The sequence below is a fragment of the Dryobates pubescens genome, chromosome 25 (assembly GCF_014839835.1).
Source record: "Dryobates pubescens isolate bDryPub1 chromosome 25, bDryPub1.pri, whole genome shotgun sequence".
Lineage (NCBI taxonomy): Eukaryota > Metazoa > Chordata > Aves > Piciformes > Picidae > Dryobates > Dryobates pubescens.
In genome coordinates this window covers 17,428,853-17,449,910 of record NC_071636.1, presented here as the reverse complement: position 1 = coordinate 17,449,910, position 21,058 = coordinate 17,428,853, and the positions used below count along the sequence as shown (strand labels likewise).

General features: G+C 46.0%; 1 protein-coding gene across 1 annotated transcript; it reads right to left on the bottom strand.

Annotated features, from left to right (window-relative positions):
• Nucleotides 1-627: 627 nt before the first annotated feature.
• LOC104299701 (solute carrier family 2, facilitated glucose transporter member 11-like) lies at nt 628-12,927 on the bottom strand. The gene is made up of 12 exons (XM_009899886.2): nt 12,904-12,927; nt 12,002-12,100; nt 10,608-10,768; nt 9,608-9,732; nt 8,919-9,048; nt 7,530-7,678; nt 7,019-7,206; nt 5,856-5,966; nt 5,265-5,366; nt 2,335-2,410; nt 1,241-1,368; nt 628-924 (listed from the first exon to the last, which is right to left on the bottom strand). Exons 1-12 carry the CDS (start codon nt 12,925-12,927, stop codon nt 718-720), a joined length of 1,500 nt encoding a protein of 499 aa, XP_009898188.2. The 3' UTR covers nt 628-717.
• Between the last annotated feature and the right edge of the window lie 8,131 nt (nt 12,928-21,058).

Sequence of the window (21,058 nt, the reverse complement as noted above, 5' to 3'; positions counted from 1 at the left end):
CCACACACAAACACTAAAGCTGGCAGGTTAATCATAGACTGCCTGGTTTATCAGTAACTGCAAGATACGCAACAGTAGGAAGCATCTGGGAGAAGACACCTCCTGAGGTTTGGAACATTGGATTTGTGCAGCCTGGGAGTATGACTGTTGTTAGACACCCTTAGGAGAAATCCCCCTGCAGGGATCCCTGTAGGATCCCTTCAGGTACTGAAAGGCAGCTCTAAGGTCTCCCCCACCAAGTCTTCTCCAGGCTGAACAACCCCAGTTGCCTCAGCCTGTCCTCATAACAGAGGTACTCCAGCCCTTGGATCATCTTTCATTTTCTTTTCATCCTGTTCTTAATCCTGAGCAGAGCTTGCTTACAAAAATAAGAAACACAAAGAAAAATCCTATGGCTCTAAAATGAGAGCCAGGTAGAAAGACCTGAAATAAAATGGATGTGTCCATTTTGGGACATGTTTTCCATGTGCCACTCCTGAGAAGTGTCCATAGTTACTCATATCTTCCTGCTGCATAGATGTCCTATGAAAGAGCCATTGTCTCTCAGCATGGAAAGCAAGGGTGAACATAAAATAGGAGTGCTTGGATTAATGACAAGCTAGATGTGGATTACTTTTGGGATCACATTTTATTGAGGAAAGTCCCTGTGAAGATTTAGCTTTCAGTTCCATCTTGAGACAGGGCTCTCTGGCAGTGGAAGTTGCCTGTGGTGGCCTGTCAGAGCTTGGTGCAGAAAGTCTTTTCTTCAGCAGCGTTCTCTTCCACAGCCTGACGACGTTGCTTCTTAAACCGGCAGGTTTTAAACTCTTCTGTGATTTCAAAGGTTGATTTTCCTTTTGTTTCTGGGAGGAACAGATAGATGAGAATCGCTGAAACTACCAGTACAGCAATGAAGATGAGGAAGCAAAAAGGACCCAGAAGCATCTGGAGATAAAAACAGAATGAGATGAGTGGTTACCCTGAATATTTGCACCTACAGATTCCTGTCAGTTGGGAATTTATTCCTGGGAAATGAGGAGTGAGCTGATTTCAGTGAAAGGGAGATTGATTTATCTTTTCAGACTGTTTCTGAAGCCTGGGGAAGTGTTTGACATAAATGGCCTCCTTATACCAGTATCAATAAGGGAACCACAGCTTCGATAATCTGCAAGGCATTTCGTCCTACTCCCTGGCCAGACCAACACAGAAAACCAGTTTAAACTGGTAGAGGCAAAGAAAATATTCAAATAAAATTACATACAACAGCAAAGGGGAAAATCATCCCAGTGAAAGCAAGGCCCAGCCAGATGACGATTCCACAAATGACAAAAGCAGAGGACCTTGTCGTGAGGGTGAAGATTTCGGTCATAACAGATGCAACAGCTCCAGCTGAGTTTAAAAACAAACAAAAAAAGAAACAAAACCATAAAAAAGCAACAGAGACTTTGTTGTAGGTAACCATTTTCCTTCAACTCACTAAATTTATGTCACTGGTTAAACGTAGCCCCAGTAAGTCAGGCTAAATGTGGCAGTGCAGCCCCCTCTATCTGAACCCCGCTACAGTCTTCTCTGATGGTCCCTGGGGAGAGATGAACACCTTGAAGTGCAGTTTCTCTCCACCCAAGTTGTATAACATAAAGAGCTGAATGGCCCATTTCTCTCCATTGCCCATAGCAGACACCTGGCTTCTGCTGCCATGGAAATTCTGTTACGTTTTCAAGACATTCATGGGCCTCATATACAGCCCTTAGAACAATAAAGGCTGCCATCTGAGTTTGGAGACTTCAATAAGTACAAGTAGGAGTTAGTCAGGGAACTTTCAGAGTAAATATTGGCCTTCAGTGAGTGAAGTCTTAACAGAGAGCTGTAAATTTGTTACCTAGATGTAGGTGGTTCAGGTGACATTAAGAGAGGATGGGAAAGGACAGAGCAATGCTAAGAGACAGACTGTATGTCAGAGTAGGGTTTTACAGGTGAGCTGAGAAAACCTTGGTGGTTTAGAAGAGTCTGCCTATGCCCTTAGCCAAAGGCAGAACCTGTATGCATGAAGCAGCATTCACACCCTCTAAAACAAGTCTCAGTGAACTGATTAACAAGTTTGGGTTATTTGGCTTGAGCCTGTAATCCAGGGAGAAGAAATGGGATCCTGATTCATCAGCCTGAAGCGTTTCAAGTAATTTGTTAAATAAATTGTTTCTTGGGTCATTGATTCATCACAAATTGTGACTCCCTCCATTTCAGCCCAGACTAAGCTGTTGATTTTCAAAGATGTACTTAGTTCTGCTCCCCTGTATTCATGCCCTGTGCTTATCCATGTTGCCCAGAGTTTCCTGTTGCTTTTGTTGTTATACTCACACGGTCCCATTCCATAGGCGATGATGAATAAAAAGATGAGGGTAACACTGCAGTAAGGCAGCCAGAGGAAACGATCCTGGGCAAAGATGAAAGGAGGGAGAGAACAAAAATGAATTCTATACATGCAGCATGGCTGATCCAAACATACAGGAGACGATACACTTAGGACAAAGCTCGTGGTGCTGAGTTTTGTAATAGATGCTCACTGGAACTACTTAGCTTTGTGTGCTGAACACAATGGAAGGCTAAAGGTGTCTGCACCTATCTGCAGAGGTGAGCTGAACTGCACCCTGGTCTGCAAAACAAGTAACAAATCACAGAATCCTAGACTGGCTCAGGCTGGAAGGGACCTCAGAGCTCATCTACTCCAACCTCTCTGCCATGCACAGGGGCACTTCTCAACTAGGTTTGGGTGCTCAAGGCCTCATCCAACCTGGCTTTGAATACCTACAGGAAGGAGGCAGCCCCAGGCAGCCTGTGCCAGTCTCACTAACCTTGTACTGAAGAACTTCTTCCTCAGCTCCACTCTAACCCTCCTCTGCCTCAGCTTCAAACCCTTCCCCCTTGTCCTGTCTCCAGACACCCTCAGGAAAAGTCCTTTTGCAGCTTTCCTGCAGGGTCCCTTCAGGTACTGGAAGGCAGCTCTAAGGTCCCCTGAGCTGATCACAGCTTGGGGAAAATTGTTACTGGTTCAACCTCATTTTCTGAGTGAATTAGACAACTTCAGAAAAACGTGAACCAGAAGATATCTGTGAACCAGGAAGAAGCAAAAGCTTATGGGCTGACAGCAGAACAAGACACAGAGGAGGTTTGGAGATGTCAGGCAGAGAGCTGGAGGAAAGCTGAGCCAGGCTTTGGCAGTTTCAGGCTATGCCTTTAAAACTGAGCTGCAGATTTCAAGCAGAAAAGTAGAAAAACATAAATAATTCACTATTGGGTGTAAAAAGGAAAACAAAAGATTATTGTAAACAAATTCATTGGATGGAAGCCTGGGGTATAGAAGCAGTTGTTCCATAACATCTTTCACATTTTACTTCTATTTCCCATTCCTGTTCTTTTCTCCTGTGGTCTTAGTTGTTCTGCTTTACCTGGGGAGATAATAACCACTTCTGGCTGGCCTTGAGAAAAGATAAGAACACTAACACTGCTCTATTCCTGGTTTTTTTTCTCTTTGGTGCAAAGGGGGGTGGGGGGAGGGAGTGGAGCAAAGCAGCTTCCCTGGTCTCTGGGACAACCAGAGGGGTGCCAGGGGAGTCTCTGTCTTTTTTTTCTCATTGTAAATATCTGTATAATATTGTATCTCCTGTATATTTTGTACATATTCATTGCATTCCATTGTAGAGTGTAGTTTTTGCTTGTAAATACAGCTTCCATTTGCTTCCAACTGAGTTAGTCATGCTAAGTTAATGTCATGGGAAACTTCAACCCACCACACAGGCTAACGGTTTACAGTTTTTCCGTGACTGACTGAAAGCTTAATTAAAAAAAAAAAGATGAACTACAAGTCAGGACAAAGAAAGCCTTGTAGAGGGGCTGAGTTTATATTCAGAAAATATTCTGACCTGCTATTTTGGGCATGAAAGTTAAGGCTTGGCTATCTGCTGTCCTGCACAAGGAGTTCTGCTGCAGATCTACCCCCAGAGTGCCATTAGAATAGAATAGAATAGAATAGAATAGAATAGAATAGAATAGAATAGAATAGAATAGAATAGAATAGAATAGAATAGAATAGGAGTAGACCAGGTTGGAAGAGACCTTCAAGATCATCAAGTCCAACCCATCACCCAACACCATCTAATCAACTAAACCATGGCACCAGGCACCCCATCCAGTCTCTTCCTAAGCATCTCCAGTGATGGTGACTCCACCACCTCCCTGGGCAGCACATTTCAATGGCCAATCTCTTTCTGTGAAGAACTTCTTCCCAACATCCAGTCTAAACCTCCCCTGCCACAGCTTGAGACTGTGTCCTCTTGTTCTGGTGCTGGTTGCCTGGGAAAAGAGACCAACCCCCTCCTGGCTACAACCTCCCTTCGGGTAGCTGTAGACAGCAATAAGGTCTCCCCTGAGCCTCCTCTTCTCCAGGCTAAGCAGCCCCAGCTCCCTCAGCCTCTCCTCACAGGGCTGTGTTCCAGACCCCTCCGCAGCCTCGTTGCTCTTCTCTGGACACCTTCCGGTATCTCAACGTCTTTCCTAAACTGAGGAACTGGACACAGTACTCAAGTTGTGGCCTAACCAGTGCTGAGTACAGGGGCACAATGACTTCCCTGCTCCTGCTGGCCACACTATTCCTGATGCAGGCCAGGATGCCATTGGCCTTCTTGGTCACCTGGGCACGCTGCTGGCTCATGTTCCGCTGCTATCAAACTGTACTCCCAGGTCCCTTTCTGCCTGGCTACTCTCTGGCCACTCTGACCCCAGCCTGTAGCACTGCATTGGGTTGTTGTGTGGATTTTGTCCCTCTGTCTAGCCTGTCAAAGTCCCTCTGCAGAGATCTCCTACCCTCTAGCTTGGTGTCATCTGAAAATTTACTGATGATGGACTCAATCCCCTCATCCAGATCATCAGTAAAGATATTGAACAGGATGGGGCCCAGCACTGATCCCTGGGGCACACCACTGGTGCCTGGCTGCCAGCTGGCAGTGGCACCATTCACCACCACGCTCTGGGCTCAGCCCTCCAGCCAGTTCCTAACCCAGCTCAGAGTGCTGCTGTCTAAGCCATGGGCTGACAGCTTGGCCAGGAGTTTGCTATGGGGGACAGTGCCAAAGATCTTGCTGAAGTCCAGGCAGACTACATCCACAGCCTACCCCTCATCCACCAGGCAGTCACCTGACCCTAGAAGGAGATCAGGTTGGTCAGGCAGGATCTGCCCTTCCTAAATCCATGCTGGCTGGGCCTGATCCCTTGGCCATCCTGTAAGTGCTTACGCTCAGTAGAAGGCTTGTTTCAAGCAGCACCAGGGTCAGGGCCATCAGTGAATAACCACCCCACAGGAGAATCCGGCGTCCAAAATGGTCAATAATGGAGCTCTAAGGGTGAAAAAGAAGCATGGAAAATCCAGCTGTCAGCCTTCCAGCAAATCAAGCATCCTTCTTGAGCTCTTTTTCCCTTTGGAAAACTCAAATCTGATTGGTAGCAACTTTATTATGTATTGATTTCCTTCCAGCCTCTCTAATGTCCAGCATTGCAGCTATTGCTTCTTAAACACTTTAATCAATGCAAGTATGCTCCAACTCCTGTCAAATATAACACATGCACATGGTAATAAATGCACATCAAAGCTGGGACAAAATTTGGAGTGGATGGTTAGCAACCCACTTTACAGATTTGTGCAGTGCCACAAACAAATTCTTCAGTTCATAAGGAGAAGATTCATTTTCTTGAAGGAATGTTAGCTGGTAACAACCCACTGTACAGATTTATACAGTACCACAAAAACATCTTCAGTGCATAAGGAGAAGGTCAGACTCAACTCACAAGTACATTAACTTCTCAAGCCCCATAAAGGTCTGACTTACACAGAAGATGACAGAGATGAGCTCAGAGACTGCAACTCCTAGAGATACATATGGGATTATGCTTTCCTGCAGGTTGGCTGTCTGAAAGATTTCTGAGGTGTAAAAGGTGATCTGGGAAACAAGAAACATTTTCAGAATGAAGCATAGCCAGTGGATGCGGCACGGACTTCATACTTAGCTTGGTCATTGCTGCAAAAGCAGCAGGCATCACTGGGGCTTAACGGAGGTGACAAATCTGCTTGAGAGGTGAGAAATCAAAAGGTTAATGGAGATAAAGAAAGGATTTGAAAGTCCAGGGTGGGGGGAAAAGGGAAAAAAAAAAAAAAAAAAAGCAGCAGCTGAAAGGATCATACTGCCTGTAAGGCATGGGAATAGATGTTTTGGCAAAGAGGGAAGGGAACCAGTTAGGGAGTGAAGAAAATGAAAAGCAGGCTTCAGTCTTAGCAAACCACATGTTGTTATACAACCAGTTGATTCTGTCACTCTTTTGCAGTCGCTGAGAGAATCTGCCTCTCTGCAAAGTCCCTGATGGACTGGGCACCAGTTCCCTGTCAGCAGAGCACAGAAATGCCTCCTCTGCCCACCTTGCTGACAACTGTAATGAACAAGCTGCAGAAGGGTGCACTGGCTTAAGAATGGAGAGACACCTACTGGCAGGTGATCAAAATGATATCCAGGGAAATGGTGATTAGCTTGGGCTGTACAGGGCTCAGACACCTTTATGTGTAAACAACTGAAAAGTAATCACTTAATGGATAAGTCTCCTTTATCAAAAGGAATGAAAACTGGATGGTTATAGCTAGCATCTGCTGCTGCAGAAGTCAAAAGTGGAGCTGACAGTCTAGATAGGTGGATCTCCAAGTTGTAGCAAGCCTTAGGGTCTTCATGATCCTTCCTCCTACAGAGCCTTTGTGAATACCACCAAGGAAATAAACATAACAGTGCTCCTGCAGGGACTCAGGCTGAGTTACTCTCTTGAGCTCCCACATGGCAAACTCCATTAAAGGTGTGGAGAATACTGGTAATGATACCACAGGTCTTCACAGGCAGGGGGCTCTGTGTGAGGAGGAGTAATGCAGATCCAGAGGAAAGCAACAAATTGGAATTGTGATGCTTTGGTTACTTAACAGTAGATGTAAGCATGGAAATAGGGGGTACTCAACTGCACTCAGGCCACAGAGCTGCAGGCTCAGCAAAAGGAGAAGCACAGTGATCAGCTGTGGATACACTGATGGTTCCCTCAGCACCTCGAGGACATTCATGATTTTAGTGCCTTTTTTTGTAGCCTTTTCCTTCATCAAGTCATCAAACTCTGCATGATAATTCGCTTCTCCCCAGAGCTGCTTCATGGCTACAGAAGAGACAGAACAAAGTGTACTCCTCCATCATCTGATCCATGCAGACCTCTGTGTCTTTCAACTTCTCATGGCATTAAACAGTTGTAGGTCAGTCCATGCTTTTATTCACCAGTCACTGAGCAAAGAACTGGAAACATGCTGAGACTTGCCTAGAAAATGTCTTTCAGTGTTTCAGTCTCAAATACTTCTGATGGCTCTGCTTAGTCTGTTCTAATCATGGAATTATCAGGAAATGTGTAGCTGGCTAGTAGATTCCCTCCATTAGCTTCACTTTCCCAAGAGCTTACCAAATTAAGGATTTAAAGGTTTGTTTTACCTCTCAAGCAACCATCCTTGTCTCCTTTTTGCAGCAAGAGATAAGGAGGGGACTCAGGGAAGAATGGCAAAAAGAGCAGTTGGATCAATGCCATCACCCCAGGGAAGGACAACAGGAGGTTCCACGTGTCTTCACTTCCTAAAAGATCCCTATGGAGGCACATTAGAGAGTGTTCATAATCCAGCACAAGTACAATTTACAACTGCTTTGGTGGTTTCTAGATCCTAGATTAGCTGAAGAGACACAATACACATACAGGCCTTGAAAAGATCCATTCAAGAACAGATCAATTCAAACAGAAGATGTTTAGCACAGAATGGAATAGAATAGAATGGAATAGAATAGAATGGAATGGAATGGAATGGAATGGAATGGAATGGAATGGAATGGAATGGAATAGAATGGAATGGAATAGAATAGAATAGAATAGAATAGAATAGAATAGAATAGAATAGAATAGAATAGAATAGAATAGAATAGAATAGAATAGACCAGGTTGGAAGAGACCGTCAAGATCATCAAGTCCAACCCATCACCCAACACCATCTAATCAACTAAACCATGGCACCAAGCACCCCATCCAGTCTCCTCCTAAGCACCTCCAATGATGGTGACTCCACCACCTCCCTGGGCAGCACATTTCAATGGCCAATCTCTTTCTGTGAAGAACTTCTTCCCAACATCCAGTCTAAACCTCCCCTGGCACAGCTTGAGACTGTGTCCTCTTGTTCTGGTGCTGGTTGCCTGAGACCAACCCCCACCTGGCTACAACCTCCCTTCAGAGAGTTGTAGAGAGCAATAAGGTCTCCCCTGAGCCTCCTCGTCTCCAGGCTAAGCAACCCCAGCTCCCTCAGCCTCTCCTCATAGGGCTGTGCTCCAGACCCCTCCCCAGCTTTGTTGCCCTTCTCTGGACACATTCCAGCAACTCAACATCTTTTCTATACTGAGGAGCCCAGAACTGGACACAATACCCAATGTGTGGCCTAACCAGTGCAGTGTACAATGTACAGGGTTTAGGATAGGGAAAGCAAATAGACCAATGATTTGTTTCTGCTGCAAGGCTGATGTGATTTGAGTGTTTTCTAAAGATCACCAGAGCCCAAGTATTCCCACAGCAGGCTATCAGGAAATCAGCAGAGATTTCAGAGCTCAGAAGTTTACTAAGAGCATTTATGTTTAATCTTTAGCTTCAGCACACTTCCAGAGATGGATTCATCCTTTCTCAAGAGAAGGGCCTTTGTCTCCCCATGGCATGGAAACCTTAGTGACTGCTATGGGGTACATGCATCCTTTTAGTGTATGCCTGTTTCTAGGACTAGGAGAACAACTTTCCTGCTCTGCAGAAGACAAATACATAGCAAATAGCATGAGAAAGAGTAGCACAAATACCGTAGCCCAAGAACTCTTGCTACAGCTTTTCCTAGTGCAAGAAACACAGAGGAGGTCACATTTACAAATCCACGCAGCTTCTTAGGTGAGATCTCTCCAGCATACTGCATGTGGGCATTCATATTCATTCCTAAGGTGAAGAAGAGAGCTAAAGCTATAGAAACCAAGAGACAGAGGCTCTTTGCACTTCACCTTCAGCTTAAAGGTAGTTCTTGGCTCTCTATGTATCTTCCACAGTAATAGGCTGAAAAAGTACTTTTTCCTTTTAAAAAGTTTCTTTTCCTTTAAAAAATGACCTTTTTCCTTTTAAAAGGACCTTTTTCCTTTAAAAAGGGGACCTTTTCCTTTAAAAAACTGTTTTCTCTTAAAAAGGTACTTTTTCCTTTTAAAAAGTGCCTTTTACTTTTAAAAAAAAGTACCTTTTCCTTATAAAAAGTACCTTTTAGCTTTAAAAAGATGCATTCTCCTTTTAAACAATGCCTTTTCCTCTGAGCAAGATGTTTAGCTAACCCATGAGATGCCTCTCGCCACAAAAGCTCTAGAAGGCAAAGCACAGCTCTCTTACCTTGTCTCAACCTGGTTCTTGTTCCCCTGGGGTTGCTGTGCATGGCTGGGTACTCCCAGCAGGAGGATTTCTGTATCCACCCCAGAGAAGTCACACTAACATGGAGGACTGGGGGGAGTCCTACCAGCACTGAAGCCCTCGAGGAAGCGCCCGATCAGGATCATCTCAAAAGACCTGGCTCTCCTGCTGAAGCCAATGTGCAGCGTGGCTGTGATCAGGACCACATCATCGAACAGCAGACATTTCTTCCTGTAATAGCCAGCAGCACAGGGCTATGATCCACACTTTGCTTTTTCATCTTCAACTAACCCTGCCTGTTCTCCTCTGGATTTTGCAGACCAAGCCATGGCTGTGATTAAATTTATATCCACAGGTTATAGGACAAATGTGTCTGATTCTAAAAAGGCATGATAGAAGTGGGAAGGGAGAAACTAGATTCCTCTTTTCCTTGCTAACACTATATGAGCCCCCAGGAGGCTGAAGGAAACTCCTGCAGGATAAATACTGACAAGGAATGGTCTTTTCTGCTTTTATCCTGTGGGTGAGGCTCCCTGCAGGTGTCCCCGGAACATGGCAGATCCAGCTTCAGAGGGCTTGCTTCACTGCATACCTCAAGCTAGACACTTCTGGTGGTCTTTATGGCTACCTTCAAAGAGAAGGTTCTGAATGTGGCCTAAGGGATCTGCTTGGTTTTGCTGAGACTCTGAGTATCCTTACATAGAGGGTGGACCTGCACAATTATATTTTTTTTAAGGCTGAAATCAATTAATAATGAAAAATATTTTGCCTACCGGACCCCAGCCCCTTCTTCACCACTGCTGGGTTGTTGGGCTCCCTAGGGCAGTACTGACAATGAATTTTCAGACGTTTGTTTCTTAGTCAATTTTCAACAAAAATAAAGGAATTGTATAGCACCTGAAAGAACTGTATAGCACCAAAACCTGTGGCAAGGGGCATCAGAAAGAGCTGCATATTCTCCTCCCTCCAGTCTACCTGGGAGACTTACACATGCTGGGGAAATTCTGTCCCAGAAAGGGGAGCAGGAGAATTCTGATATCCATTGTGTTGGGTGAGCAGTACTTCATAGCAGCCCTGAGTAGGAAGCTGTTGGGAAAGACACTTACTTGCCATATTTTGCAGTCAGGTACCCACTACACAGACAGCCCACCATGCCTCCTACACAAAACACAGACACGACGAGGGACCACAGTAAGGTCAGCGTCTCCTGGGACAGCACCAAGCCGTAGCGCTCCAGCCACGTTTCATTAATGAACTTCTGAATATGCTGCGACAGGAAGAGAGATTTTTGTCCCACTCAAGCATTAATCACAAGAGTGCTTAAGAATGTTTCCAATTAAAAATAAATAAATAAATAAAATAAAAGAGAAAGAAAAAAATGTAAGAATCAGCTTAATATTAGTTAGTGAAAGCATGGCTAGGGGACACTTGTTTGCACACTAGGGTCAATACTTCCTCTCATACAGCCTCAAAGTGTAAGAGAAGCTTTCAAAGGTGCATCATGCTCTTGAGGCTATTGAAGCCTGTCTCTTCTACACCAAAATATTAGGATCTGGATGCATTCCTGTGTGACCTATAGGTGATCCTGCTCTGGCAGCGGTGTTGGACTAGGTGACCATTGGAGGTCCCTTCCAACCCCTAACATTCTGTGATTCTGTGGCTCTGTGGTTCTGGTGAAGTACAAATGTTCCTGGACTTTAATATCTTCAGAGATGGGGCCTCATGTGGGGGAATACAGGAACAGGTTGCCCAGGGAGGTAGTTGAGGCCCCATTTTTGGAAATATTTAAGGTCAGGCTAGACAAGGCTCTGAGCAACCTGATCTAGTGGAGGTTGTTCACTGCAGGGAGGCTTGGACTGGATGACCATTGGAGGTCCCTTCCAACCCAAGCCAGTCTGCAGTTCTGTTCCTGCTGCAGGTAGTGGGTAAAAACAGAAAAGGGCTGAGCTGAAGGGTGAGACTTGGTTAGTTATTAGACCTTTTCTGAGGGGTGGGTTACAGGATTAAGGTACCACTCTCTTTCTGGTGGTGCCCAGTTAAAGGACAAGGAACAATGGCCACAAGCTAGAACACAGGAGGTTCACCTCAACACAAGGAGACACTTCTTTACTGTGAGGGTGACAGAGCCCTGGGACAGGCTACCCAGAGGCGTTGTGGAGTCTCCTTCTGAGAAGACTTTCAAAACCCGCCTGTGTGAACTGCTCTAGATGATGCTGCATTGGCAGAGGGGTTTGACTTGGTCTCTGGAGGTCCTTTCCAACCCCTAACATTCTGTGGTTCCTATATATTGTTTGGTGGGAACTCATCTTTGGAGCACAGCTCCTAACAATCATCCAAACCCTTTTTGTCCCTTTGGCAGTGAACAGCGTGGCACTAGAAAGAGCAGGGAATGAACTTAGATAGCAACACCTAGGAGGGTTTTTTTAGAGAATCTTCAAAGTGTGAAGCCTAGTCCCAGGAAGAGGAGCTACAGAAGTGATTTTCTGAAGGCTCTGCTTACCGGGGAAGCATAATTTATCACAGACATCTGAAAACCAATGAGATGAGTTCCACTGATGCCTAGCACCACGATCATCATCAGCAGCTTCCGGTACTGAACCTGCCAAAGATGACGAAACACACCCTCAGTGGCTGACAGCAGCGTGGCTGTCAGGCTGTGAGAGGATCTAGGAGATCTTGTATCTTCACATTTCTGTCATTAAGAAGCCTTTAAAATGCAAAAAAACAAAAACCATGTTGAGTTCTTCAATAATCAAGCAAAATTGCTGGGAAATTACTAAGACATCAATCTGCACATTCTCTTGTTTCTGCTAGCCACAGAAATAATAACAACAAAATACTCATAAAAGCCTTCTTCAGGCACTTTGTGTTTGCTTTTGTATCAGTGAGTAGCCACAGCTTGTTTGAATCTTTTTTTCCTTCAACTTTGCCTCCCTGGAGACGTTGTTGTTCAGTTTCCAGAGATTAACCACATCTGCCTACTTAGAGACCCTGCTTGACTGACTTCTATTTAAATGCTGTATTTCCATGGTGTGGGGGGGATTTCAGAGCTGTTCACCAGCAGTCCTATTTCCAGGCACTTGATCAAGTCACCCTCCAAACAATTGAGCACCCTGGAGAGTGCAGGGCAGTAGATGGCAGGGGAGGTTCTGTTCTGTCTTTTTCATTGCTAGTATTTTCTCTCTCCCTCAAAATGCCAATTCTTTCCTGGTTTCCCAGGTCCTCTTTTAAACCACTCAGTCATTTATATTTCTCTCAGGAGATGCCTTGTGGTCAGTTTTATTGCTGCTGCAGCAGCATTATCCCAACCATGTGCTCTCTTTGCTTCCCTTTGCTGTAATCTGTAATCATCATGCTAACTGTTAATGGCTAGGCTGAGAAGACAAGAGGTTGGCTACTCACCAGGTCTGAGAGGAAACCAGCCATTGCTTCTGCCTGCTCCCAGAGCCCTTGTCAAGTCTGTCAGGTGGGAGGTATGGTTTTTACGCTTAGACTATAAGAATTTGGGATTATAGCACAGAAGTTAAACTCTAACTTTGTGGCTTTTAGCGAATTGTGTCCTCCTCCAACACTGTCCAGGGGCTCTGGTTTAATTATTCTAAGACCCAGATATGCCAAGCTGATAACAACATTGGTAAATGTTTAGCCTTCTTGTATTGGGAGAGGTCCCCTTTACTCCCCCTGTTAAACCAGCTGCTGTGTAAGGAATTAGTTGGTGCTGCTGGCTTTCTTTCAGGGGAGCAGAGTCTCTCTTCACCTCTCTGAGCAGCAGCTTAGGCAGGATGCTCATTCTGTTCTGGCTTGAGATTTGGTTTTAAGAAATGCCTTTCACCTTGAAAAACGTGGATCTGAATCAGATAAAGTCTTGCCTTTTTCCCAAGTGTGCAAGGTCATTCTTGCTTCCTTCAGGCTGCTGGCTGTCACATGCAACATTTTGGACCCCCCTGAACCTGACATGACTACGTTATGGTCATAACATGCTACAAAGACTGAACTGTCTGTGCTTAGTGCCAAAAAGGGAGGGGAGAAGGTGAGGTTATGGTGCTAAAGGCAACAGAAGCTTTGCTCAGGAGCACAGTGGAAGCTCTGACATTCCTCTACAGTTTGCTTTCCAAGTCACAGAGACTGACAGCAGCCTCACACTGCCCTGTGCCCTGCAGCACCGGCTGAGCTTGCTGAGTCATGCCTTGACCTTTCTCCTGATGGATGTCCAATTATTACTTTCTTTCCAGTGCTCTCTCTCCAAACCCTCTGCCTGAATATCTTGTTGCACAGCAGGACAGTGAAATAGAATAGAATAGAATAGAATAGAATAGAATAGAATAGAATAGAATAGAATAGAATAGAATAGACCATGTTGGAAGAGACCTTCAAGATCATCGTGTCCAACCCATCATCCAACACCACCCAATCAACTAAACCATGCAACCAAGCATACTGTCAAGCCTCATCCTGAACACCCCCAGTGACGGCAACCCCACCACCTCCTCGGGCAGCCCATTCCAATGGGCAATCACTCTCTCTGTGTAAAACTTCCTCCTAACCTCCAGCCTAAACATCCCCTGGTGCAGCCTCAGACTCTGTCCTCTTGTTCTGGTACTGGCTGCCTGGGAGAAGAGACTAACCCCTGCCTGATTACAACCCCCCCTTCAGGTAGCAGTAGACAGCAATAAGGTCACCCCTGAGTCTCTTCTCCAGGCTAAGCAACCCCAGCTCCCTCAGTCTCTCCTCACAGGGCTTGTGTTCCAAACCCCTCACCAACTTTGTTGCCCTTCTCTGGACACGCTCCAGCAAGTCAACCTCCTTCCTAAACTGAGGGGCCCAGAACTGGACACAGTACTCGAGGTGGGGCCTAACCAGTTCAGTGTACAGGGGCAGAATGACCTCCCTGCTCCTGCTGGCCACACTGTTCCTGATGCAGGCCAGGATGCCATTGGCCCTCTTAGCTGCCTGGGCTCATGTTCAGTCTACCGTCGACCAACACCCCCAGGTCCCTCTCTGCCTGGCTGTTCTCCAGCCACTCTGACCCCAGCCTGTAGCTCTGCATGGGGTTCCTGTGGCCAATGTGCAAAACCCGGCACTTGGATGTGTTAAATCTCATGCCATTGGACTCTGTCCATCTGTCCAGCCTGTTGAGGTCCCTCTGCAGAGCCTCTCTACCCTCCAGCAGATCAACACCTTCCCCCAGCTTGGTGTCATCTGCAAATTTACTGATGATGGACTCAATCCCCTCATCCAGGTTATCAATAAAGATGTTAAAGAGCACAGGGCCCAGCAATGATCCTTGGGGCACACCACTAGTGACTGGCCGCCAGCTGGATGTGGCACCATTCACCACTGTGGTGGTTTGAAAGGAAAGGCTCTGCTTTCCCTCCCCCACTGAGAAAGAGACCACGGCTAAACCCAGTCGGAGAAATGAGAGTATATTGTACAAGGAAACAGATTCTATGTAACACAACAAATACAGGTATTTTACAATATATACAGGAATATACAGCAAATGAACTCAACCAGAAACCAGACCCCCCACAGAGGGGGCTTCCCCCTGTGCCCCCTTCAACCCCCTACCTCCCTTCTCCCCCAAAAGAGGTAGAAGAAGAGACGAGGACAGTTAACAGGGCAGGAAAGGAATAAAGGCCTTGCACAGGAGTTAGTATCTTATCTTAGTTGGCCAGAATCCCAGAAGCAGATCCAGCCGAAAGGGACAGCGAAGGAAGGAAGACTGAGAGAAAGTTCCCAGCTCCCCCAGGTCCAATCTGACCTCCCACAATCCTACCAATGAAATTCGTTTAGAAAACCGAAATATTTTACAAACATTTAGCCAGTGTGCCCCTTCCTTAAAGGCACAGCGTCAAACGGCCACAATCCACCCCTTCTAAACAATTTCATTGGTCGTTCGCACTGTCCATCCAATTGGAAACAATATTTACAGTTCGTGAGTAAAGTTCATAGTCCGTTCCAGCTATACTCAGATGTAGATGATTCAGAAGTCCAAAAAGTCAGGAAATAAGAAAATGGAAACCAGCTTGTCTCTCCGCAGACGAAGTGAAGAAAAGGCAAACAGGAACACAGGGACTCTCAGTTGACTCAGGGCTCTCAGGGCTCTCAGGGTTCGTGCACTGTAGATTCCTCAGGGACTCTTTCCTTTGGGCGCGTTGTAGCTGTACAACAGTCTGAAATTAAACTCTTTCAGCTAAAGTTAAATTTCTTTGTGGAATACACTGAATTTGACCATTCTCCTGCATTACCCAATAAGTGTGACCTGGACCTTCTGCTGAAACCACCCCTCGGACAGGTTTAGCCTCTCCTGAGGGTGAAAATACCCAAACAGTTTTACCTAACAGATTCTTTTCTCTAACAACAGGAACTCTATCACCTTCTACTCTCCGTAGCAGATCTGAATGTGCCGGTCCAGCTCGGTTCACTGAACCTCTACTATTCACCAGCCAGGTTGCTTGTGCTAAATGTTTCTCCCAGTTTTTCAAAGATCCACCTCCCATGGCTTTGAGAGTGGTCTTCAACAAACCGTTGTAGCGTTCAATCTTCCCTGCAGCTGGTGCATAGTAAGGAATATGGAAAATCCACTCAATACCGTGCTCTTTTGCCCAGCTCTTTACAAGGTTGTTCTTGAAATGAGTTCCGTTGTCTGACTCAATCCTCTCTGGAGTTCCGTGTCTCCACAGGATCTGTCTCTCCAGACCGAGAATGGTGTTGCGTGCAGTTGCATGTGGGACTGCGTAAGTTTCCAGCCATCCAGTGTTTGCCTCTACCATAGTAAGCACGTACTGCTTACCAGAACGAGAACGTGGTAAAGTGATGTAGTCAATCTGCCAGGCTTCACCATACCTGTACTTGGACCATCTGTCACCATACCACAAGGGCTTAATTCGCTTTGCCTGCTTAATAGCAGCACAAATGTCACAGTCATGGATGACTTGTGTGATAGCATCCATGGAAATGTCTATGGATCTGTCACGAGCCCATTGGTATGTTGCATCTCTGCCTTGATGTCCTGATGAATCATGAGCCCACCGAGCTAAGAATATCTCACCTCGGTGTTTCCAGTCGAGATCAAGTTCAGAGTCCTTGTCTACTTGAGAAACTCTTGCAGCTAAATCTGCCTGATGGTTGTGCTGCTGTTCCTCAGTAGCTTTGCTCTTAGGAATGTGAGCATCAATGTGTCTCACTTTCACTGGAATTCTCTCGATTCGATCAGCAATGTCTTGCCACAGGTCAGCTGCCCAGATGGGTTTTCCTTTCCTCTGCCAGCCATTCTTCTTCCAGTTCTTTAGCCAACCCCATAGAGCATTGGCTACCATCCATGAGTCGGTGTAGAGATAAAGCTTTGGCCATCTCTCACGTTCAGCTACGTCGAGAGCTAGCTGGACAGCTTTTACCTCTGCAAACTGACTGGATTCTCCTTCTCCATCCTTCGCCTCTGCAACTCGGCGTGTTGGACTCCACACAGCAGACTTCCACCTCCGCTTGTTCCCGACGAGACGACAGGAACCGTCTGTGAACAAAGCATATTTCTTTTCATCATCAGAAAGGTCATTGTAAGGAGGAGCTTCCTCAGCACGAGTTACTCTCTCCTCTGGAGGTTTAGCACAGTTGGTACCTTCAGGCCAACTCGAGATCACCTCCACCAGACCAGGTCTTTCAAGATTTCCCATTCGAGCTCTCTGTGTTATCAGGGCCATCCACTTAGACCAGGTGGAATCTGTAGCATGATGTGGTGTGGAATCCTTGCCTTTGAACATCCAATTCAAAACTGGCAATCTGGGAGCTAAGAGAAGTTGTGATTCAGTTCCAATCACTTCAGAAGCTGCTTTCACTCCTTCATAGGCAGCTAGAATCTCTTTCTCTGTTGGAGTGTAATTAGCCTCTGAACCTCTGTAACCTCGACTCCAGAAACCAAGAGGTCGTCCACGTGTCTCGCCTGGAGCTTTTTGCCACAAGCACCAGGTTGGACCATTGTCACCTGCAGCCGTGCACAAAATGTTCTTGATGTCTGGACCATCTCGGACAGGTCCCAGACCCACTACTTGAACTACTTCTTGCTTTATCTGGTCAAAGGCTGCTTGTTGTTCAGGTCCCCAGTGGAAACTGTTCCTCTTTCGAGTCACATCATACAGAGGTTTCACAATCTGGCTGTATCCAGGAATGTGTAGTCTCCAAAATCCCACTATCCCCAGGAAACGTAGAGTTTCTTGCTTGTTCGTGGGATTTGCCATGGTAGAGACTCTGTTTACCACATCCACTGGAATGTGTCGGCGTCCATCCTGCCACTGCACTCCCAGAAACTGGATCTCTGTGGTAGGACCTTTCACCTTGTCTCTCTTGATGGCAAAACCAGCATTCAGAAGAATGTCCATGATTTTGTTGCCTTTCTCAAAGACTTCCTCAGCAGTTTTACCCCAGACGATGATATCATCGATGAACTGGATGTGTTCTGGAGCACCACCTTCCTCCAGAGCATCATGGATTACTGCATGACAGATGCTGGAGCTGTGGATCCAGCCCATCGGCAGTCGGTTGAAAGTGTACTGGATTCCTCTCCAGGTGAAAGCAAACTGAGGCCTGCATTCCTCTGCTATGGGAATAGAGAAGAAGGCATTAGCAATGTCTATGGTAGCATACCATTTGGCCTCTTTGGATTCCAGCTCATACTGGAGTTCCATCATGTCTGGTACTGCTGCACTCATAGGCGGAGTTACTTCATTCAGGGCTCGGTAGTCCACTGTCAGACGCCAGTCTCCATTCGGCTTTCGCACAGGCCACACTGGACTGTTGAAAGGTGAATGAGTTTTGCTGATGACTTTCTGACTCTCCAGCTGACGAATCAGATTCTGAATGGGCAACAAAGAGTCACGGTTGGTTCTGTATTGTCTGTGATGCACAGTCTGAGAAGCAACCGGCAATTTAATGTCCTGAATCTTGTGTTGTCCCACAACTGCAGATTCATCAGAAAGTTCAGGTCTAGCAGACAGCTTCAGCTTTTGTCCATCAATTTCTACAGAAGCTACTCCAAAAGCCCATTTGTAACCTTTAGGGTCCTTGAAACGCCCTTCTCTCAGAAAATCAATTCCCAAAATACAAGGTGCATCAGGTCCGGTCACAACTGTATGCTTCTTCCATTGTTTACCAGTTAAGCTTATATTAACCTCCACTTTACTTAACTCTTGAGATCCACCAGTGACTCCCAGAATAGTTATGGACTCTGATCCCTGATAATTTGATGGCAATATGGTGCACTGAGCTCCTGTGTCAACCAAGGCCCTGTACTTCTGAAAGTGTGAAGTGCCAGGCCACTGGATGTACACATCCCAATAGATTCTGTTATCTCCATTATCCCTCTCCTCCCCCTGGCGGGAGGCAGGGCACCCCTAATTATGGGGAACATTTCCACAGGTGCAACGAGCACACTGTGCAGTGTTAGAACTGGAGTCACTGTTGGAGCTGTCATTGTTGTCCTGGGGAACTGTGGAAGTAACAGCTACCCTTCTGGTATTGCTACCCTGGGTTCTGCCACTTTGCAGTTCCCTCAGTCTCCTGAAAAGATTAGAAGTTGGTTGGCCATCCCACCTGTTCATGTTCTCACCAAACTGATCACGCAGAGTTATCCAAATGGTCCTACGTGATTGCCTTGGTGGTCTGTTTTGGTTTGGCCTGTTTTGGAACGACCTCCTTGGAGGATGTCTATTCCTCACAGCTGAAACCTGCACCCACCTGGAGGAAGAATTGGAATCATCTCTTTGTGCCAATTGGCATATGGAATCTTTGATTTCATCCTTCAGTTCTCTCATGCAATCCTTTATCTCACTAGACAGAGCTTTAATGGCTGAAACCAAAGAAACACGTGTCATGCTATCATCCAATTGTCTTAGTTGATCGGTGAATTGGCCAACCGTAGGAGGATCTCCACCATAATTTCTTGCCACAATTCTGCTTGCCAAAATGTTTGCATAATTGGAAGGAGCAAGTTTGATGAGCTTTTTAGCAAGACCAGCTGCCACAGGAATATCATCAGGATTCAGAGTATCATGGTCACCATAGAGTATCTCTCTAATGGCAAACTCTCTCAGACGCTTAATTCCCTCATCTATGGTAGTCCAGGGCTTAGGATTCCATGGAAGATCATCTCGGGAAGGGTATCTCAGGGAAACCGCCATTAAAAGGCGTATCCACAGATTAACCTTACCGAGAATCCTGGCTAGATGTCTATCTATTCCATTATCCTTTGAGAGAGTTCCTAGCTGGGCTGCTGACTTGTCTCCAACTATTAGAGCTGGAGCACCTGTATCATAACACCTAGCAAGCCAAGAGAGGATGGGTTCCTTATCTGCTCTGAGGTAATCTTTGCGGACATTGCGAATCTCCTCCCTTGGTGACGAGCAGCTCTGCAGGTCATCCTCTTCTTCATCTATCACATCTTCCTGAACGTTTTGTCCCCATAATCCTGCTGTCACTCTCCTAAGGACCTCTTTAAGCTGAAAAGCGCCACTGCCAGCTGCTGTCTTAGTTGCATCTCCATCCTGTGATGATCTCAATAACTCAGCTATATCTCTAAGACAAATCTTCTCCTCATCTTCAGCAGGCACTTTCCTAGCAGAGGTTCCCTCACCAGGATCAGTCTGTCTAGTAGAGGTTCCCTCACCGGGATCAGTCTCCTGCTCTTCTCCTCCATTAGCTCCACTAGCTCCTGGATCAGCTTTGGCCTTTCCACCTCTGGTCTTTAAGACTGCTACTTGTTTAACTGGAGCTGTATTTGAATTTACAGCCATCCTGATAGAAGCTGACAGGTCCTGATCTAAATCAGCCGCCGTGGGGGCCCCTTCCGGTCCTGTCATGGCGGACGGAAATGACCTTGCCTCACTACCGGTCGCCATCTTGGGAATGGGAGCCGCCCCTGGCTGCTTGCCAAAGTCATAGAGTGGAGCATTTAAGGCTGCTTTTCCAATAGGTTTTGCTATTTTTCTAACTGACGCAGCCCCTTCCTCGTCACTTGAGGACTCTGGGGCAGATTTAGAGGAACGCCTGCGCTTCCTAGATTTTTGTTTAATCACAAAACATGGTCGAGAAACCTTTTTCTCTATATATAGAGCCCACAGCAGATACACAATAATTATCAGCAACAGCAGGATTACACCCGTCAAATAAATCACCTTAAGATCCCAGCCAGCACTTAAAGTTACTCTTTGACCTCCTGAAGTGTTAAACTCCCTTATCTCGATCGGCAAAGTGGAAGACGTTCTATTGCCGTAATTAGTGAGCCGAAAAAAACCCAAACAGTGTTTATACAACAGCTGGATCCTATGCATAAACCACAAATAGATTTTACGCATTAAATATTTACCTATCTGGTCTAACATCAACCCGATGCAGTACCGGTAGACCAACATGCCACAGACCGAGAAGAATAAACGTTCTAAAACCCAGAGCACCTTCATTTTGTTTCTCCGGCTGAGACAAGCAATAAATCAACTTAATTACTTAATTACCCGGCCCCACGTTGGGCGCCAATAAAAAAAGAAGTGTGGTGGTTTGAAAGGAAAGG

What these genes read in the sequence shown, in the direction of transcription:
- LOC104299701 (XM_009899886.2), bottom strand. Translation starts at nt 12,927, where the DNA reads ATGGCTGGTTTCCTCTCAGACCTG. An exon ending in CTGGTTTCCTCTCAGACCTG is followed by an intron (nt 12,101 to 12,903) that starts GTGAGTAGCCAA and finishes CATCTTTGGCAG; the next exon opens with GTTCAGTACCGGAAGCTGCT. An exon ending in CAAGGATGGTTGCTTGAGAG is followed by an intron (nt 7,207 to 7,529) that starts GTAAAACAAACC and finishes TCTCTTCTGTAG; the next exon opens with CCATGAAGCAGCTCTGGGGA.